Below are 22,032 nucleotides of genomic sequence, written 5' to 3'. Positions count from 1 at the left end.
GATGCCAAGCTTTTTATATCTGCAATCTTACCGTTTCTGTAAAAATACAGATATAGTCAGCTGGTTAAAATAGAATTGCTCATGTTCGCGGCGCGTATATTTGTACGCACCTCTATAATGGAAATGGAGGAAGATAGGAGAACAGCGTTGCCGATTCTCTGCCTTGCCACTACTTTCTAGTTTCTGAAACGTAATTTTTCATCTACATTTTTCCCCTTCACTTTTGTTCATATCACTTTTCATTTCATTCTAATCCTATCAATCAATTCTTTTCCTATCTATCAGCATTTCAATTACGATTTTCATTAGTTTTTTTTGTGAGTTTTTTTATCTGTAATTCATTCTTACCAATTTATTAGTCTACCAATTACTGTAATAATTAGTTTTATTTGTAGAGCATCTCACTAATACAGTTATAAATATTATGGATGTGACGGATATTAGAAGTAAATTGAATGAGCATGCTGCTTCTTTAAAACTGTGTCATATTAATGCTGAGTCTCTTCCCGGACATTTTGATGATTTCAAAGAAATATTTTCATCTCTTAGCTTCGATGTTGTAGGAGTGAGTGAGTCTTGGTTAAAACCTTCATTACATGATAGTTTATTTGACATGAATGGCTTCTCTCTGTTTCGAAATGATCGGATTGGCTTGACCAGAGGTGGGGTGGCGGTTTACGTTCGTTCATCTCTCAGGCCTAGATTAATCAGGTTATCACCACAACCTTATTCAAGATCGCCGGAATTCCTGTTTGTTGAGTTGTCAACTGGTACAATCAAGGTTGTCGTTTGTATTGTATATCGTCCTCCAAACGCAGGACGACTGTCTCTTCTGGAAGAAGCTCTTCTAGAGCAAATTGACACATATCAACACATTATTCTCCTTGGTGACCTAAATTCTGATTTGTTGAAAAATAATTTTGAAAAGAGACAGCTTGTTACGATGGTGAGCTCTATGGGTTTGAATTTTGTAAACAGTACATTGCCAACTTACCATCTACCAAACTCACACACTTTGTTAGACTTAGCAATTGTCAGTGATATTGAGTATGTTTCATTTTTTAGTCAGACACCTGCTCCTTCCTTCTCTCACCATGATCTTATTTATTTAATTTATAATTTGGAATCATCACAGTCCAATTCAACTTTTACATGCAGGAATTTCAAAAACTTCAATATAAACACAGTCTTGGAGGAGGCTATTAATCTCCCATGGCATAATATCGGTATGATTAACGATTTGAATGAAAAGGTTGCGGTATTTAATCAAATGGTTACTGATATATTTGATAAACATGCTCCTATGAGTACAGTTCGTCCACGCCATAAATCAACTCCCTGGATTGATTCTGAGATTCTGGACGCTAGACGTGAGAGGGATAGAGTTCGGAGGAGATTCAAATCGACTAGAAGTGAGGCTGATTTCAATTCATTTAAAATTCTACGCAATAGAGTCAAATCCTTGTGTCGTAATGCGAAGCTTCGTTACTATCATACCCAATTCAATCGAGGTAAGACGAGGATAGCGCTATCTGCTGTGTTGAATAATAATAATAATAATAATAATAATAATAATAATAATAATCGCCTTTATTGATCAAATATACAACAATTTGTTACAAAATATTTCTATATAAGCATTACATTACTGGCATTCGCCCCATGGATAAGATCCGTCCGGGGGGAGAGGAGAAAGATAATTTTTTTCCCTTTTTTAAGTTGCAAAAAGTTAACAATGCTACATTAATTATATTTAAACGATATGGCAGAGAAGTTTATTTTATTATTATTATTATTACTAGCTGTACCCTGCCACGCTTTGCAGTGGCACATTGTGATTGAATGTTTATTTTTTTTTCTGTGGCCCCCACTATATATAAAATATGTGTTGGGAAACCACAAATATTATGCTTGTTAAATAAATTATGAACATCTGTGTTATGTGAGCTGTTAAATCTGGTTTATTGTGCAATTACAAAACTAAAAGGAAAAATAATGTTTATGTGGGAAATAAAATGAAAAAAAGCAAAATTTTTAGAAAAAAGAAATTAAAATGAGTAAATGAATACCTATATATAAATAGAAAATTATTGATGGAAAATAATTAGATTCTAAAAGAAAAAAATATTTGAGAATAGTCTCTTAAAAAGGATTGATAAAAAAATGAATTAATAATATTCATAATATCTAGTTTGTAATAAGGTCTTCACTATAATTTATTCTATTTTCAATTATCCAAGTTTTTGTTTTTGCTTTAAATATATTAACCAGTACCATTTCCTTGATGTCCATTGGCAGCCTGTTGTAAATCTTGGTCCTAAGTATGTGACTGTTCTCTGGGCGGCAGTTGTTGTCATCCTGGGGACTGCTAGATCAATATTCCTTCTTCGCGTGCTGTGGGTGTGGTCCATGTTGAGAAAGAACTGCGGGTTTTTCCTGATGAATGTGAGTAATTTGTGAATGTAAATTTGTCGGATGCTCAGTAGTTGGAGCTCTTATAGAGAATCTGAAGGGTAGAGTGGATGTTTCTGTCCCATTATTCTGAGGATGAGTTTCTGGACTTTAAAAACAGGATTGATATGGCAGAAATACGTAGCTCCCCATGCCAGGATTCCATATCTTGCTATTGACTCTACCAATGCGTGATATACAATTTTTAACGTATCCAGTGTGAGTATCTGTCGGAGTTGAATGAAACTGTAAACCAGTGTCCTGAGTTTTGTTGTTTGCTGTATGATGTGTTTGTCCCACCAAAGTAAGTCGTCTATTATAACTCCTAAATATTTTATATTATCTGTTCGTTCTACTGATGGACAATTGCAGTCTATGCGATTTATTTTGCAGTGATGTAACTTGATTGTATTTCGTACAGGTTTTTTGGAGTCCGTCAGTGAAAATGCTAGAAATTTAGTTTTTGATGAATTGAGAGTCAGGATATTACTGTGGAGCCAAAGTGTAATTTTTTCCATGCCTACTTCAGCGGTTATGAAAGTCTCGTTCCAGTTGTTGCCTTGAAATATCACAGCTGTGTCGTCGGCAAAGACAATAATCTTGCCACCAATGTCAAGTGAGCACAACTCATTGGCAAAGATGAGGTACAGTATCGGACCAAGAACTGTTCCTTGTGGCACGCCGAATTTTACAGGAAGGCCTTCTTCTGCACTCAGATTTTTCCCTATTCTCACTCTCTGTTTGCGAATGGTTGAGAAATGAGAAAAAACAAAGAATACATTTCATATAAGTTTAATTTTGCAATACTTGTTTATATACAATATTTTTTGTTTTTCCACTGTCTGCGTAAATATAAAGACTATCTGGTTTGCCGACTCGGGAACACGCAACATACAGTTGTCCATGTGAAAAGCAATCCATATCTAAATCTAGACCACACAATTCTAAAGATAGACTAATATATTATTAGAATGGTTAATACTTTTAATATTATCATGGAACTATGAAACTAACTTCAATCTATTTGTGCTTTTAACAGACACATGCTTGTTTAGAATGAAGAAAGGAAGCGTAAACATACATTTTATAATAAATTATTGTTTTGGTGAATATCTATAAATTACTAAAATTTTAGGAGAGAAAGTATTTTTATGATAATGTCAACTTATTTTTCTAAGCTCTTGAACAATTTATATCAAGTATTTTTAGTTTAATTAAGGCGTTTACTTTATACCCGAACAGTTTCATATGCGTTGTTGGGTTCGAAATGGTTTCAGTTCTAGTTGAAACCATTGATAGTCTAGATGCAGTTTTAACGCTGTTAGTGCATTTGGGCCTTATATATAACATTTGAGTGTGTATTAACGTGGCTTTATATACATTGTATCTTATGGATAAATAAAATTGATTGATAATGTAGGATATGTATATTTTACTGTACTGGCATGTTACGTGAATAAATTGACTGATTGATTGATTGTTTAGTTGAGCGCGACTAGTGGTCTGCAACAAGCGAGACCTGCCCTGCAACGTGTGGTGCGCACTAGACTTCTGCGCAACCAACCTTTGAATGAGACCACTGCTACACGTGCCACCGAAATCATCAATGCTGAGATAAGGCCGCATCTGGAGGTCATGGTGAGCTCTTAATCCAACCTAGTCTAACCTAATCTAGTACCATTCACTTTGAAACGAATGCTGATATAGTGTGGTCCACCTTATAATGGCAGTGGATAAAGATAGAAGAATAGCGATGCCGATTCTCTGCATTAATAATTATATTTCTACACTGTCAAAAACTTAATTGAAATCGTTGTGGACCTAGAAAAGGATAGTACCACCGGCTTTGTCGAATGATAGACAAAGATAGCAAAACCAAAGTTGATCAAATACTGTCATTATAACGTGGACCTCACTATAGTTTATTTATTTGATCATTCAGAATTACACAACTTACAGAAAAGTGCCTCAGGCTTATAAGCCCAAAACGGTTCCAATTCTAATTTATGCAACAGTCCAAATGTATCAAGGTTATGTGTCACTTCAACATTCTTCAGGTTACACACTCAATTTACAATTCAAAACACACAAAAATCTTTTTTAAATTAAAAAAATACTTCTAAATTAAAATAAATAATTATAAATATTCAGAAAATTTAAAATTTGATACCGAAAAGACAGTAAAAATATAGTTAAAAGTGAATCTCACTTCACTATACATTACACTCTACACACAGTTAGTTTTAGATGTCGTCTTTTTTAGTAGCTGTACTTATCTGTATCGAGGGCTTATTTCAATTCAATTTTAGATTTATTTCAGACAACTTATTTTACATACCGTAAGTATTTCAAGTCTATAGTGAGTTGCACGTTAAGGTGCGTACAGATATACGCGCCGCGACATGAGCAATTCACTTTTAATCAGCTGATGCCAAGCTTTTTATATCTGCAATCTTACCGTTTCTGTAAAAATACAGATATAGTCAGCTGGTTAAAAGTGAATTGCTCATGTTCGCGGCGCGTATATTTGTACGCACCTCTATAATGGAAATGGAGGAAGATAGGAGAACAGCGTTGCCGATTCTCTGCCTTGCCACTACTTTCTAGAGGATACTGATACCGTTATATCTTATGTAATATTAACTGTTCAGTCTTGTTGATAATAATCAATTAACTCAATAATCTTATTCGTCAAGAAAAAATATTCCTTCAATAATTTATTAATAATTTTTCATAATTGAGGTGTAATATTTTGTTATATTACTAAATTGTTGAAAAAATTATTTCGCAATATTGCAAAGCAAGACGAGGATAGCGCTATCTGCTGTGTTGAATAATAATAATAATCGCCTTTATTGATCAAATATACAACAATTTGTTACAAAAATATTTCTATATAAGCATTACATTACTGGCATTCGCCCCATGGATAAGATCCGTCCGGGGGGAGAGGAGAAAGATAATTTTTTCCCTTTTTTAAGTTGCAAAAAGTTAACAATGCTACATTAATTATATTTAAACGATATGGCAGAGAAGTTTATTTTTTTATTATTATTATTACTACAAAAGAAGATACGTTTTAAGAAAGCTTTAAAAATTGAACTCCTGGATCAATGAATAATTGAATACCTGTACTGCCAAGCAGCCCTACAGTAGCGGCTAACATCTCTCCAGTCACTGCCATTCAGGTACCTCTTCAGCTCCTCTCTCGACAGCAAGCCTCTCCTCAGGTAAGCGCACCGTATCTCGCGTAGTATGGGGCATCTGGCGACGAAATGCATCACATCCTCTTCTTCCTTCCAGTTGCACAGGGAGCACAACTTCACTGGCTGATTGAACGTGTATCTGTTCAACTGGATCAGCTCTGTTCGCGCCTTGAAGAGCCATTTGATTAGTGCCAAGTCTTCCTGCTCACTGATGTAACCGGTGCCTTCTAGCTCTAGCTCGCAGTAAAGGGAGGTGCGCTCACTTCTTAGCCGCTTTATCTTGCTGTCCATTATGAATCTCTCCTTCATCCTCGTCAATAAGCTGCTGATAGAGACATTCTGAGATAGTATTTCCGTGGCATTGACGCCGTGCTGCCTTTCAAGCACATCCCAGTCATTGACCACAAAAGTCCCTATTCGTGTGATCTCCTCCAACAATAATCTGGGATATCTGGCAATGGGTAGTTTCATGCACCTTCTCATGTATTTCACATGCAATTTAACAGTATACAAGAATAGTGGTAGACATCCAGTTTCCAAGAGTAGGGTGGTAGTAGTCTGGTGCCCACACAGGGAGGCTGAATACTTTTTTAATGAAGAGTCGTTGCACCTTTTCTACATCTTCATACATCCTTGCACCCCACACTTGAGCTCCATAACACAGAGTGGACCTAGTTACCGCATCAAACACATTGCATTTAGCCTTGAATGATATATTGTTTTGTGACAGCAGCCGATGAAACATGTTCAGGGTGATTTTTGCGGAAGATGATCTTTCTTTGAAGTGACTAGCAAGAGATAGCTTGGATGACAGGTCAATTCCCAGATATTTGTAGTTGTTCACTACCTCAATCACTTCATTATTGTATCTCCACACATCATGTCTTCCTATCCTACCACCTTTTCTGAAAATAATTATTTTTGACTTGGCCAGATTCACCTGCAAGTTCCATTTTACACAATATGCTTCAAGGTTTGCTATCATTCTCTTCAGACCTATCCTATCTGGAGCAAGCATCACTATATCGTCAGCATATGCCAGGAGTTTGATACATACATTCTTTATCTTTATTCCTCCATCAAGGCAATCTTCTAAATCATTAATAAACAATGCAAATAGAATCGGGCTCAATAGGCATCCTTGCTTTACACCTGTGGTTGTTTCAAAATCTCTTGAGAGTCTCTGACTTCCCCATACTCTAGCAGAAGATCCATTATATAAATCTCTTAGCGCATTCAGCATTTTTGATGACACATCAATCTCAGAAAGCTTATACAAAAGAGAATGTCTGTCTATTCTATCGAATGCGGATGAGAAATCTACGAAGAATGCATAGACTTTCTGCCCCTTTGTATTTAGTTGGATGTGGACAATGCTCATAATATTGAAAATATTGTCAATTGTTGAATAGGACTTTCTGAAGCCTGCTTGGAATTCTCGTTGAATCTCGTGGTGGTGAATCCATTTTTCCAGCTTATCCAGCATAATCTCCGCATATAGCTTACCTATGGAGTTCACATATGATATTCCCCTGTAATTAGTTGTTTCATTCACATTGCCTTTCTTGAATATTAGATAAATGATTGACTGTTTGAAATTTTTGGGCGTATGTGCGGATTCAAAAACTCTGTTGAAACAATCGGCCAGTTTCTCATGGAAGTTTTGTGGAGCATATTTGTAGAAGCAATTCTGTCTTCTCCTGGAGCCTTATCATGCTTAACTTTTGCCAAAATTCTCTTCACATCATGTGTCATAATTGGGGCATCAAGAATATCATCCATTATCTTAGGCTCAGCATATGAAATTTTCGCTGCTGCTATCTGAGGATTTAGTAAGTGCTCAAAATGTTGTACCCAGTCTTCCAATGAAATTTTCATCCCTGCACTGAATTTTCTCCTTTTGAAATATCGAACAAGCCTCCAAAACTGCCCGGACTCTCGAACTGTTCTAAATATCTCAGTTAAATGCTGTGTTGAATAATAGACAATGATAACAACACCATTTCTAATCAAACACTGTCATTAAAACGTATTATTACCTTCTCATTGTCAAAAGTTTTTTAGGCAGATCACTCCCGTCTTATCGGATGGGCACGTTAAACAATCGGTCCCGGCTGAAGTATGACAGTCGTATGGCCCATTGACGGCTTAAAGTATATATTCAGACGGGTGGGACCTTCCCGCAAGGGACTCCCCACCAACAAAATTTTTTTATTAAAACGTAGACCTTACTATAGTTTGAAGTGAATGACAAACGATGATGTTGATAGTGAGTAGGATTGTGTTACTCAGTGCTTACTGTAACAATTGAAAATACAAAAAAAAAACAGGAAATAAGATTGTTGTGATTTTTGTTTCAGCTGCGCGAGTTAAACCTCAGAGAAGATATAGATGTAGTAGCAACAATTAGTCAATTGAACCACCGCTTATTCCCAAGAATGCTATCTGCCATCATGGAAGGATGTGAGTATTTTATTACTATATAGTCTGTTTTACAAAAAAATTTCAAGTTCTGAAAAACAGGAACAGCTGAATATAAGGTCATACAGAAATATTGGTGTTGACCAAGATTCTTAGATAAATGGGTTGTGTGGCAGAGAGAACCTGTAGAAAGTCCTAACTCTGCCCTTAATAAAGCAATCAATCAATAAAAGCATAGAGAAAAGATAGCATAGGAGTAATTATACTAATGCTATCTTTTCTGTATGATCAAAGGTTGAATACTCATAAGCTGATTTTAGTTTTATCATTGACATCATGATCTAGTCATGATAGTGATTGTTTTATGTTGGCAACAACATAAAACAATGATGACTTCAACATGACTTTTATAAATAGACCTGGTTGCTTGCTTATTAACAGGAATCATTTAGAAAGATTCTAGTCACTTAGTTAGTTTTACTATCTTGTGTCTTGTGTATTTTTTGTTACTGTGGGCTGTGTCGTTTTTTTTCTTCGACCATTTAGATTTTTTGACAATTTCCTGATCCCACTGTTTTAGGTGGGCAGTGGATGCTATTTAATCTATCTATCTTTCTATCTATCCAGATTGCGCCTCAGAACATAACTATTTTCAAATCTGGTCCCAGGAATCAGTTTTAAATTAGCTGATTTATGTAAAGAAGTCGTCAATGCAATGACATGAGATGCGTTGATTGGTTCAGTTGACTGTGTTCATTGAACGGGGGTTGAAACTAGTGTATATCAACTGACGTTCAATAATATTGTTGCAGCTAATTTCCAAACTGCCATAGTGGTTGAGTGCTACATGTACGTCCGCCATATCTGCGCCATCATGGAGTACTGCTGTGCACAGGTTGCCCAAGGAATGGATCATATTATCAGACGGATTTTGGTGAGTTTTACTTGTTGAAAAAACATAGCCTATAATAGTAGTGGGATTCTCTTCAATCTGGCAGCACTACTTTAAATAGCATCAATGCTTTGCTTCCAATTCAATCAATGCTGACTGTCATTAACAACTATAGTGAGTTTAATTATAATATTTTAGCATTGGTGGGATGACGAGCTGATTGGTTGATGTTGTTTATAAGCAATTAATACATTTGTGAGTGAATCTCATCACTATTCGTCACGTTTTTAAATTCCAATATTCTCTATTAATTTAAACGACACTAAGGCTCGTTGCACATTTGCGACACTAGCCAGTAGCGTTTTTACGAGTGGAGGGACTCTCAGTTGGCAGCCAAGTTCAGTTCAGTGCACACTTGTGCGTATCGACAGCGTCTCACTGTCGAGCGACGTCAATTTGTACTCAGCAATTTTTGCGGCTTGGGCAACTTGGCCATTAATCGTGAAAGGAAAGTTCCGATTTCGAATTTTCAAATTTTTTTGTGATACCGGATGTCATCGGCAGTAATAAATAAATTAATCGGTTAGTAACTAAAATATAGAGATAGAACTAATGAAGAGGAAATAGTACAGACTTTTAAAAAAGACCTTTTACTTCTTTTTAGAATACAATAAATCTTAAAATTATAAAACCATTAAAATCATTTGAAAGCACTTACTCCCATCTCCAGGTGAAAATTATTCAAAATGAATAAACATCAGTGTTGACTTAGTATTCAAAACATTAAACATTGAAAACCTTATATTATGTTTTTATAATCAACAAATTGATAGACATTGTTTTAATAATCTTGAATTAGTCAATACTGATTCAAATTCATTTTATGCTGCCATAACATAATACAGATTAATAAAATAAATATTCTAACTTACATAATGGCACTACCGGCAAAGAATACTTGTGCGCCGGCAGTGAGTTCGAACAACTAGGTACTGCAAACAAGTCAATAGAAAGAAAATGGAACTTATTCAAACCACTAAAATAATTGAAATTACGAAGACTAGGTCACATCTCAATTTTTACAAACGACAAGGAAAAGTAACAAAATTACAAGCAAATGATGAATTCAAAAAGACAACTACAAGGAAGATATGACATCTTATATTATGATGTTTATTTATTTCGAATTTGTACCTGAAGACGGGATAGAAAAAAGTCCCGAAATGTATAGTGTAATGTTAATTGTTCTATATATTCAAAAAAATATATTGTTTGTTTGAAAAATGGTACGGTACTATTCAAATTCTATATCTATTAATTCACAGTATATATGTACAGTACGTATATAGAATAAGTATTGTATTTGCCTCCACAACATGAGATGAAAGAACACCAATAATTCTAAGAACCGGCAGAACAATCATAAAAATTTCGTTGAATACTGTGTTGCATATACATTCATTTTTGTTTACATCACGTTCTTTCGTTTTACATCGATGTCGAATATTGCTACTTCAAAGAGCTAGACTATTGTGTTGAATAATAATACCGTATACTATTATATATTATGACATACATTACCAAGAAGTGTTGGATTTCAACGTAAACATCAATCTAGCCGACTGCAAGCCGACATTCTTATAGGTAGATATTTACCATATATATTATTTCAATGATCTATTGTTCCAATTAGCCTTTAGACCGAATCTCCTATATTTTATAATAATAATAATGATCAGAGGAAACAGAAAGACAAAGTATGAATGGAAGAATGGAGTTAACAATGAGAACATAAAAATCATGGGAAACTACTAGGAGCTCAGCTGAATTATTTGAAGCCACATAGGCCTACACGTCATAAACAATAGTTCTTAGAATTTAATTCAGAGCAAGATGTTGATCGTCAAGTACTGTAATAATAGTAAAATTATTCTTAGACTATTACTTTTACCTCAATGCAATAACGAAGTATGTTATTGTATTAAGATTAACTCCCAAACAATATAAGTTCTTATTATAGATTTTCATCAATCTCTGACAAAAAAAAAATCGAAAAATATTGAGTACTGTACATATAGAATGGCCTAATATCCAGTAGAACCAAAACTTCTTCAATTATGATTATTTTTGATAGCCGCGAGGCCACTTGACTAATTTGGAGACGGCTGAATCCGAATCTGAAATCACAATTTCTCTATCACCATTTTACGCGTTTTAGGTTTTTGAAGTAGAGAATGAAACGCGGCTTGCCCGCCGTTACGTAAAGAAAGTGGCGTCCGGCTTGTGTCAGCAGAGCGTACGCAAAGCGTAAACGGGCGTGCGACGCTGTAATGTGCACTGCTCCGTCCGGAACCCATATACTTCTAACAACTTTTAGAACGCCAGTGAGCTAGTTGTCTCTCTGGTCGTAAAACCGCGACTAGAAATGACGCAAGTGTGCATCGAGCCTAACATGAAGAGAAAACTTGAGCGACAAATCATAAGAGGGAAAACCTCATTATATAACCTATATTTTTGGTATGTGTGTTGTAAATTGCAATAGGAACAGTTTTAGGCTTGATCCTGTTGATCCTTTCAGCAATTGAATGTACTGATTTAATCAACAAATAAATAAAACAGTTCTGTTCCCGAATGTTCAAGGTTAAAATGTTACTGGATAAAATAACTGAAAAATCATGAGGTTTGTTTGAAACGTTGCATTGTTAACAAGTAATTTAATAAAACAAGTGGCGTTTTGAGCTAGCGGTAAAGTTCAGTTTTCTCATCCACAATTTAATCAATAATGTGATGTATTTTTCAGGGCAAAATAGGGGGTTTTTAAAACTATTAAACACTGAAGTATCTATTTTGATTCATTTTTAAAGGCACAACATGTTGACACCATTATTTATTTTAAAGACAACGTTTTTAGACACTTGGAGATGTCCTATTGTGAGATTTACAACATTGGTCAAATGGGAAGCATTATTTGATATTGTTAATAAGGAATGCCAACCAAAGTGAATCTCGTGATAATTTGTTAAAACATGTCGTGTCTTGAAAATTGATAAAAAAGTATGCTATGCAATTATGTTTCTGTCATTCAAATTATTTCTATAATTTTCCTTTTAGTTTTAAGGAAATGCTTTATAGATTTATTTGTTTGTTGTGTCAGGATAACGTGGCATTAGGCGTTCCGGGCGCATCTCGTACAATAGAGAGCTTGTGGAGGTTTCTGGCTCGCACGACCCTCATGTCGGATGACGACATCCAGCGCTTCATTGTCTACCGCAGGCCCGATGTCCAGAGGGGGGCAGATACCGAAACTCCCAGTGATGCTGCTGGTGCTGCTGCTCCTGAGGTCATTCATTCATTCATTCATTATTGATTTCTTCGTTTGTTTATTCCATGAGGACGCTGACTGACTTTTTTATACTTGAATCTTGAATGTTTTCTTTGTTATATTTTTTGTTAAATCTTATGAGATAACAAAAGCAAATTCTACGTCACACAAAATACGTTTAACGAAGTCAATTCAAAAGTTTTAATTTTGTACTCTAACACCTAACAGTAAATTTAACTTTACTTCTTGTAAGTCTAACCTATCTTTTGAAACTGCTACTATTTATAAAACTGGGATGTCAATATGCATCTTGAATATTTTTATTGTTTATATTTGTTATTTGCCAAGTCCTCGCTACAATACAAAATTTGAACTACAATACAACATTTTTCAAATCCTCCAATCAATAAATAAAATCAAACCAATCTATCGATTGTGAGATTATTAATAATAAATAAATAAATTGATTATTTTTATTAATAAAAATACACATTAATTTACCAGTCGCACAATCCCTTATAATATACGGCCAACTGTAGTAAATGCTTTCAATATTAATTTTACTTAATCAACATCTAGTAAATACCAATTTGAATATCAGAGTAATAAACTAATAAATAAAATCTCGGAAGACTTTATTAAGGATAAAATAACAAAAACCAAATTGAGATTGATAAGATCGTGGGTAAAACAAAACTATTATTTTTAAATTGAGAATTGAGTTGGCTGAATCAACAATTTTTGGCAATATTAATTGTGTAAAAATTATTAAAACTTGACAATTTTTATATTATTTTTCTGTGTATCTATATTTTGTTTATCATGTAGTTGACTATTGATAAAATTCAACATCCATAGATTATCATCCATCAACAGAATTGTATCATTTGTACTGCTGTTATTAGATTAAAAAATGTATTTCTTATTTTTAGAACTCGTGGCTGGAGCTCAAGGCTTCTTTTTCCAGTCACGCCAAAAACTATTGTAATTTAATAAATGAATTCATTATTCATTATTAATTATTGTAATTTTTTGTTAGCAGCAACAGCCAATGGAAGTGGAAGTGGATAGTGGGGTGGCAGGATCGAGGGAAGGGGGAGCTGTGGCCGCCCCCTCGCAGGAGGCAGTTTCCGCCTCTGCACCGCCACCAACCTCTGCCCCTGTCCCCGCCCCCGCCACTGACATCGTCCCACAAGTGGAGGTGGCTTCCGACGCACTGCCCGACGTCATTATTGGATCCGAGACCTGGCATAGTTCGCTGCCGTCTGTGAGTACAAATCAATGCAAATTAATTGAATTTGATCTCTGTATTAACAATAAAATATACTATCTATTTTACAGTTTATGTTCTGTGGTTGTAGCATCCCAATATTTTTGCCAACTATGATATCATGTTGAAGAGAATTAGCAGTTTAAATTTCATGATTTTCGGATACATTTTCGAAATTTTATAAAAAAATTGTACAATTTTTCGTCTTTTCTTGTGTCACAGCAACATCGTAAATTGAGAAATTGGACGACACGACTAAGTTTTTAAACATTGAAAATCCTATTCACACTACAACTACAATTGTTTATTGTTTTTGAAGGGACGAATTCAAGGATCCAAAGGTTCAAAGAACCCCACACGTCAACCGAAGCTTATTGTGTTCCCAAGTAGCATGTTAGTTAGGCAAACCAATACCTGTGTCCTTTACCAGAACCAGGAGTTTTTCCCTATATTAACATCCCATTCATCACCTGGTTGCTTGTCGCAATTCAGTGTGATATGCTTGGCAGTCTCTTCAGACTGATTAGTCCTCGTGACCTACGTGAGTTCCACTCCTGGCCTTCTTCGAAGGTCCTTCCGCCGAGGAAGGGGTGCCAAGTGGCCAAGTTGACTCTAGGGCGCCCGGCACCCCTGACCCAGCCTCTTGACCCACATTTGTTCCTGGAGTTTCACCCATCTCTGGTCTCTTGGGTTTTTTCTTTTTGCCCCTCCGAAACTTCGCAGGGTCAAAAGTCTCACCTCTCTCAAGAAGTTTTGCCTAAATGGCCGCCCTTCTTTCAGCAGTGTTGAGGTATGGTCTCTCCACCCACAAACTCGTGACCTACGTGAGTTCCACTCCTGGTATTTTTGTATGTCCTTCCGCTAGAGAGGGGACGCCAAACTGCCTCTAGGGTGTCCAGCCACCCTCGACTCAGCCTCTTGACGCGCATTTGTGCCTGGAGTTTCACCCATCTCTGGTCTCTGGGTTTTTCCTTTTTGCCCCTCCGAAACTGCCCTGATGGGGCAGATCCCGTGGGTTTGAAGGCAAGGCAACTTCTGGAGTTGCCTTTGGGTCCCTTTTAGTCGCCTCCTACGACAAGCAGGGATACTGTGGGTGAATTCTGGTTTTCAACACATTCTTGAGTACGATGTTCGACTCAAAGCTCCCCCAACCCACAGGGGGCTACAACTACAAAGAAACCGAATTAAAGAATTTCGGGAGCCAAGTACTCTCGTCAAGTGATTGAGTAGAACTGACTAAAATCTATTGAGACATAAAGAAGACAATGCATAGGTCAGCTATATGCTATAACAATAGGGTTGTGAAATACTACTATAGATATTGAACTGTAGACTATGTTTTTCAACGAATGTTGCCGCCAAATGAGTTTAATGAGCTATGACTTTGTTTTGGAGTTGCTCATCAAATTGAAAGTACTAGCCCCCAAGTCATGTTTCAAGTTTGAAAAAAGGTATTAGTTACTCGTGACCAAGTCAGGGTTGGCTGGTTATCAAAAATATATAATTTGATTTGCTGAAGAAACTGTTTGGTTGCACCAGCACTGTGGGGCCGAGTTGTCATGGATCACAACGATTCCGGAAGTCATTTCAGCTGACTTCATTAATTTTTCGACACCATTCACGTGCCTCATCACTCATAGCGTTTTATGCCTGAACTTGAATCATTCTTCGGTGGATTTATGCTGAACTATTGCCTTCACTTGCAAAAAAACAAATAACTGTACTCAACTAGCACTTGACGGGCGACTTTATTGACGTGACCATGTTTCTGGGTCTATAACTCGACAACAATGACGATCTGGCCGCACTGATCACAGGGTGTTTGGTGGCGATGACACGGTGTTAAGCTCTGTGGAAATCGCCCTCCCACTGCTTGTCTGTGTCTTATGATATGTGATCGGGGGTTGAAATAAAACTGATTCTCGTACAATCACTATGCTCTTATAATCAATAAAATAATCGTTATTCTACAATAACACAGTTGAACATTTTCCTTTCACATAATTCAATTTAAGGCTGTGCAAAGGCTAAAAATAAACTTTCTACTGGTAATATTTTTCAAAGTTTTTTGATTTGTATATCATCAAGCTATCAAAATGAAAAAGTTTTTTAAAGAAAACATTTTTTCCGATCATTACTTTTTGAGAAATGAGCGTCGAAAGTTTAAGTTTTTGGGACAGAAAATTTCAAATTTGGTAAGAGATGAATCCATGAGATTTACGGGATAAATTCTTCATGGTATTTTTGATTGAATAAATCAAAAATTTACTGAAAATATCAATTTTTGAGAAATTTATTCGATTACTAAAAATGACCGAAAATAACTTTTAGTTCAGCTATTTTTGGTAAATTTAATAACTCAAAAATTGATATTTTCAGAAAATTTCTGTTTTATTCAATCAACAATACCATGAAGAATGTATCCTCTAAAGGTAGGCGCACACAGATCGTCATCGGACGGATTGGACGATTAGATAGTTTTCAATTGGAGTGCGCATACCTATCCGCATCGTAGATCGGAAATGCCGTCAGGAATCCCGAGAGGAGTATATTGAAGCCGACGGCTCCGTTCGGATTGAATGACTGACCGGCATTTCCGTTCTGGTGTGCGCAGTAGGATCGTCTCGCATTATCCATTTCTACAGGCGATTGACTAGTACAGTAGCGACTGAACACGTGGTATTCTTATTTTCCACACACAATTATGGATTCTGCGAAATTGATTATTATTGTTCAACAATATGAAGAATTGTACAACTTGAAGCATCCCGTTTATTCGAACCAGCAACGAAGGGACAACATTTGGGAGGATTTGCTAATCTCTGTTTAGTCTCAATCGCACGGCGATAAGTGGTGTTCAGTTTAACTATATGTTGTCTGAGGACATTCAAAAGCTCAAAGATAATTATTTGCAACATGCGGAAGTAGCTAAAAAATTTAACTTCGTCTTCAATTAAATCAGGAAAGAGATGATTAAATTCTCCGTATTCTATCCTTTTCTAATTAATTCTCTGGATCCACATTTTTCGTTTTCTCTTCCTACGTCGCTGTACCTCTTCTTCATCTTCGGCTAACAAACAAGTAACAATTATAACTTCTTCTTCTTCGCTACTGCTATCCATCACTTATATACTGTAATATTTGTTCATTAAATTCCTAATTCGCACACGACTCGACATACGTCGCAATGAACTAAAATGCCAATGCTCCGATGACGACTAGTGTGCGCAGCACCTAAAAAAAGTACGATCCGTCCGATGACGATCTGTGTGCGTCTACCTTAAATCTCATGGATTTATCTCTTACCGAATTTGAAATGTTCTGTCCGAAAAATTTTAACTTTAGGCAATCATATCTCAAAAAGTAATGATCGGAAAAAATGTTTTCCTGGCAAAACTTTTCCATTTTGATAGCTTGATGATATACAAATCGAAAATCTTTGAAAAATATCACCAGTAGAAAGTTTATTTTTAGCCTTTGCACAGCCTTAAAATATTTACATACAAACTGCAATACTATTCTCTTCTATGTACTGACTCGAATAGAATACAAAAACAGCTACAGATATCATTGTGTTGTTATGCAATAATTTAATTTGTTTTGGTTGTTTGCTTTAGGACTGGGTGCCAATAATCACAAGAGACACACAGAGACAGCGCAGACAAAGTTCGCAGCCGCCCTTCAGTGACGCCTACCTGTCAGGGATGCCATCGAAGAGGAGGAAGATTATTACAGCCGCCAAGCCACAGGGCAGTCTCTCACAGGTCATTTCCGGTAAGCTATCCAATTCGACAGCTCATCTTAGACCTACGTTTACAGTAATATCAACTCGTGGGCCTGTCATTTATTAGACATGGCTGTATCAGAATCCCAAGTTAGCAAATAACGGTTACATTTGAAAAGCTTGTGAATATAACCTTTATTAATTCGAAATATTTTAATCTATTTTATACAGGGTGTTTCAGAAGTAGTGTTGAACATTTCAGGGTATTGTTTCTGGATGATAGGAGATCACAAATGTCCTATTTGAAGTGTCCAAAACTCAGCGGTTATCCTTATAGCTGCCATTTTGTTTTTTCACTTAGGAATTTTTATCTCAAGAACGAAATGTTCTATTGATCTGAAATTTGGCATGAATATTTATGCTATGAAGATGAAGACTCAACTTTCAAAAATGAAATGAAAAAATTCTATGTATATATTCCAAATTGCGGCCATTTTAATTTTTTTATGGCAAATTTCACGAAAAACGTTCACTTTACAAGAGACAAAAAAGTTGGAAAATTTTATCAAGATTTCAAGGATACCTTATTTATTCAGATTGATTGAAGAATAACAGATAAATTAATTATTTTAGTACTGCATGAATGCACAAGACAAACAAGATCATCTGAAAAACGTAAATTCAGTTGTATGGCCATACAGAGCCATACCGAGTTTCATAGCTTCATCTTGAATACAATTGGAATTGAAAATTTTATATTGATGTTTAAATGGTGAAAAATGGTCATGCATGCAGTACGAAAAGAATTCATTTCTATGTTATTCTTCGACCAATCTTAATAAATGAGGTACCCTTGAAATCTTGATAAAATTTGCTAACTTTTTGTCTCTTAATTTCTATGTACATAGAAATTTTGTCATATTTTAAGTCTCATATCATCCATGAAAAATAATCTAAAAGTTTTAATAATGAATTACGAAAAAATTACTAGGAATTTTTCAGTCAAGGCTGAGTTTCACCAGTAGGCTTACCTTAAACTTCAGATCTCTGCTGCATTTTCTTATTATTATTGTTGATTGTATTGCATTAAGAAGTGGAATTCGATAATAAAAAAGAAACAATTATTACTCTACCTCACTTTTTAATATTGATACAATTATTGTACTTTGATTTCAAAATCGATTCTTCACTTTTAAATACCGTACTTGCGATACGTACCTTCCTGACAATGGACAATGCAGCCAACATTATATTGTGAGGCTATGAAGATATCATCGTATTCTATTGTTTGATATCAAAAACACAATAATAAATATTAAATTATGAAACAGTAATTTATAAAATATATTATAGACATAATACCGCGATTCACGATACATAATTATATAGATTATTACAGTCGTTATGAGATTATCTCTCTATGATTTTGTGAGATCGGACACGATCAGCTGTTATTCAAGGTCATTTTACAGCCCTAGGGCCGTAAAGTTTTACCGGCCTGGTCGGAAAACAATCACTTTCGGCCTACATATGACGCACGTAAACCAGCTCATTACATCCAAGTGTGGCGAAAAAACAGTTACAGATATCATTGTTTGTTTTGCAATAATTTAATTTGTTTTGGTTGTTTGCTTTAGGACTGGGTGCCAATAATCACAAGAGACACACAGAGACAGCGCAGACAAAGTTCGCAGCCGCCCTTCAGTGACGCCTACCTGTCAGGGATGCCATCGAAGAGGAGGAAGATTATTACAGCCGCCAAGCCACAGGGCAGTCTCTCACAGGTCATTTCGGTAAGCTACAATCGACAGCTCATCTTAGACCTACGTTACAGTAATATCACTCGTGGCTTGCCATTTATTAGAGATGGCTGTATCAGAATCCCAAGTTAGCAAATAACGGTTACGTTTGAAAAGCTTTTAAATATAACCTTTAATATCGGGGCACCGAGCTTCGCTCGTTATTTATTTATTGATTCTTGATAAACCGAACACAACTCTTTAAAATGATTGGGGAAGTACTAACAAGCACAGCCCAAATCTGATTTTCCCCCGAATTTTGATTTATACTCAACAAATAGTCCAGAACGTAGGTTATGTTCCATACACTTGAATTCAGGTTCAATTTTCTGTTCAAATATTTGAAAACAAAATATTCATAATTTAGATTACATACAACCAAATTGAATAACAAAATAACACTCACTAATCACTTGAAATTGCCAAATAATGATCAACTTTCAAAATTATTATATACTCTAGTTTAGGAGGATTATCATGTCATGTCAACAATTCAGATTATGTTGATCAAATCGATTAAAAATTGTCTAGCTAGATAAAATTCTCGCTGATTGATTATGATTACACAGCTGGAAATAACTGTCTCTCTCCCACACAGGCACACGCATCTTCTGTTATCGAGAGACGACGAAATTATCATCTGTTTTCCAAGAATGAATTATCCTTTTAATGTCGTTCAGCGAGTTTTCCAAAGAATGAGACCTAGTGCAATCGAATCTTTATATCATAAACCTACTATGTTCCAAATTTCGTGAAAATCGTTAGAGCAGTTTTCGAGATCCGTAAAACATAAATAACCAGATATAGAAATAACCAGATATATACAGAAATTGCTCGGTTATATAATAGGATTAATTTGAAATATTATCTATTTATACAGAGTGTTTCAGAAGTAGTGTCGAACACATTTCAGGGTATTGTTCCTGAATGATAGGAGATCACAAACGTCCTATTTGAAGTGTCCAAAACTCAGCGGTTATCCTTATAGCTGCCATTTTGTTTTTTCACTTAGGAATTTTTATCTCAAGAACGAAATGTTCTATTGATCTGAAATTTGGCATGAATATTTATGCTATGAAGATGAAGACTCAACTTTCAAAAATGAAATGAAAAAATTCTATGTATATATTCCAAATTGCGGCCATTTTAATTTTTTTATGGCAAATTTCACGAAAAACGTTCACTTTACAAGAGACAAAAAAGTTGGAAAATTTTATCAAGATTTCAAGAATACCTTATTTATTCAGATTGATTGAAGAATAACAGATAAATTAATTATTTTAGTACTGCATGAATGCACAAGACAAACAAGATCATCTGAAAAACGTAAATACAGTTGTATGGCCATACAGAGCCATACCGAGTTTCATAGCTTCATCTTGAATACAATTGAATTGAAAATGTTATATTGATGTTTAAATGGTGAAAAATGGTCATGCATGCAGTACGAAAAAAATTCATTTCTATGTTATTCTTCGACCAATCTTAATAAATGAGGTACCCTTGAAATTTTGATAAAATTTGCTAACTTTTTGTCTCTTAAAAATTTTCTCTAAAGGTAGGCGCACACAGATCGTCATCGGACGGATTGGACGATTAGATAGTTTTCAATGGAGTGCGCATACTATCCGCATCGTAGATCGGAAATGCCGTCAGGATCCCGAGAGGAGTATATGAAGCCGACGGCTCCGTTCGGATTGAATGACTGACCGGCATTTCCGTTCTGGTGTGCGCAGTAGGATCGTCTCGCATTATCCATTTACAGGCGATTGACTAGTACGTAGCGACTGAACACGTGGTATTCTTATTTTCCACACACAATATGGATTCTGCGAAATTGATTATTATTGTTCAACAATATGAAGAATTGTACAACTTGAAGCATCCCGTTTATTCGAACCAGCAACGAAGGACAACATTTGGGAGGATTTGCTAATCTCTGTTTAGTCTCAATCGCACGGCGATAAGTGTGTTCAGTTTAACTATATGTTGTCTGAGGACATTCAAAAGCTCAAAGATAATTATTTGCAACATGCGGAAGTAGCTAAAAAATTTAACTTCGTCTTCAATTAAATCAGGAAAGAGATGATTAAATTCTCCGTATTCTATCCTTTTCTAATTAATTCTCTGGATCCACATTTTTCGTTTTCTCTTCCTACGTCGCTGTACCTCTTCTTCATCTTCGGCTAACAAACAAGTAACAATTATAACTTCTTCTTCGCTACTGCTATCCATCACTTATATACTGTAATATTTGTTTATTCAATTCCTAATTCTGTTTATTTATTCAATCATTCAGAATTATTCAACTTACAGAAAAGTACCACAGGCTAACTTACGCCCAAAACGGTTCCAATTCTAATTTAAACAACTAATTCGCACACGACTCGACATACGTCGCAATGAACTAAAATGCCAATGCTCCGATGACGACTAGTGTGCGCAGCACCTAAAAAATGTACGATCCGTCCGAATCGTGCCGTCGTCCGATGACGATCTGTGTGCGCCTACCTTAAATCTCATGGATTTATCTCTTACCGAATTTGAAATGTTCTGTCCGAGAAATTTAAACTTTAGGCACTCATATCTCGAAAAGTAATGATCGGAAAAAATGTTTTCCTGAGAAAACTTTTCCATTTTGATAGATTGATGATATACAAATCGAAAATCTTTGAAAAATATCACCAGTAGAAAGTTAATTTTTAGCCTTTGCACAGCCTTAAAATATTTACATACAAACTGCAATACTATTCTCTTCTATGTACTAACTCGAATAGAATACAAAAACAGTTACAGATATCATTGTTTTGTTTTGCAATTTAATTTGTTTTGGTTGTTTGCTTTAGGACTGGGTGCCAATAATCACAAGAGACACACAGAGACAGCGCAGACAAAGTTCGCAGCCGCCCTTCAGTGACGCCTACCTGTCAGGGATGCCATCGAAGAG

At 35.6% G+C, this 22,032-nt stretch overlaps 1 protein-coding gene across 1 annotated transcript in view; it reads left to right on the top strand.

The window, feature by feature from the left end:
* Positions 1 to 22,032, top strand: part of LOC111046949 (large proline-rich protein BAG6) — a 71,737-nt gene that overhangs the window by 45,832 nt on the left and 3,873 nt on the right. Inside the window, exons 19-23 of the mRNA XM_039431490.1 lie at positions 8,018 to 8,120; positions 8,891 to 9,012; positions 12,125 to 12,310; positions 13,332 to 13,559; positions 17,180 to 17,336. Coding sequence (XP_039287424.1) covers positions 8,018 to 8,120; positions 8,891 to 9,012; positions 12,125 to 12,310; positions 13,332 to 13,559; positions 17,180 to 17,336 — 796 coding nt within the window. The remainder of the gene's footprint in view (positions 1 to 8,017; positions 8,121 to 8,890; positions 9,013 to 12,124; positions 12,311 to 13,331; positions 13,560 to 17,179; positions 17,337 to 22,032) is intronic.

Source organism: Nilaparvata lugens, chromosome 6 (genome assembly GCF_014356525.2).
Source record: "Nilaparvata lugens isolate BPH chromosome 6, ASM1435652v1, whole genome shotgun sequence".
Taxonomy (NCBI): domain Eukaryota; kingdom Metazoa; phylum Arthropoda; class Insecta; order Hemiptera; family Delphacidae; genus Nilaparvata; species Nilaparvata lugens.
The sequence above is the reverse complement of the archived record's forward strand: the minus strand, read 5'-3'. Positions and strand labels throughout refer to the sequence as shown.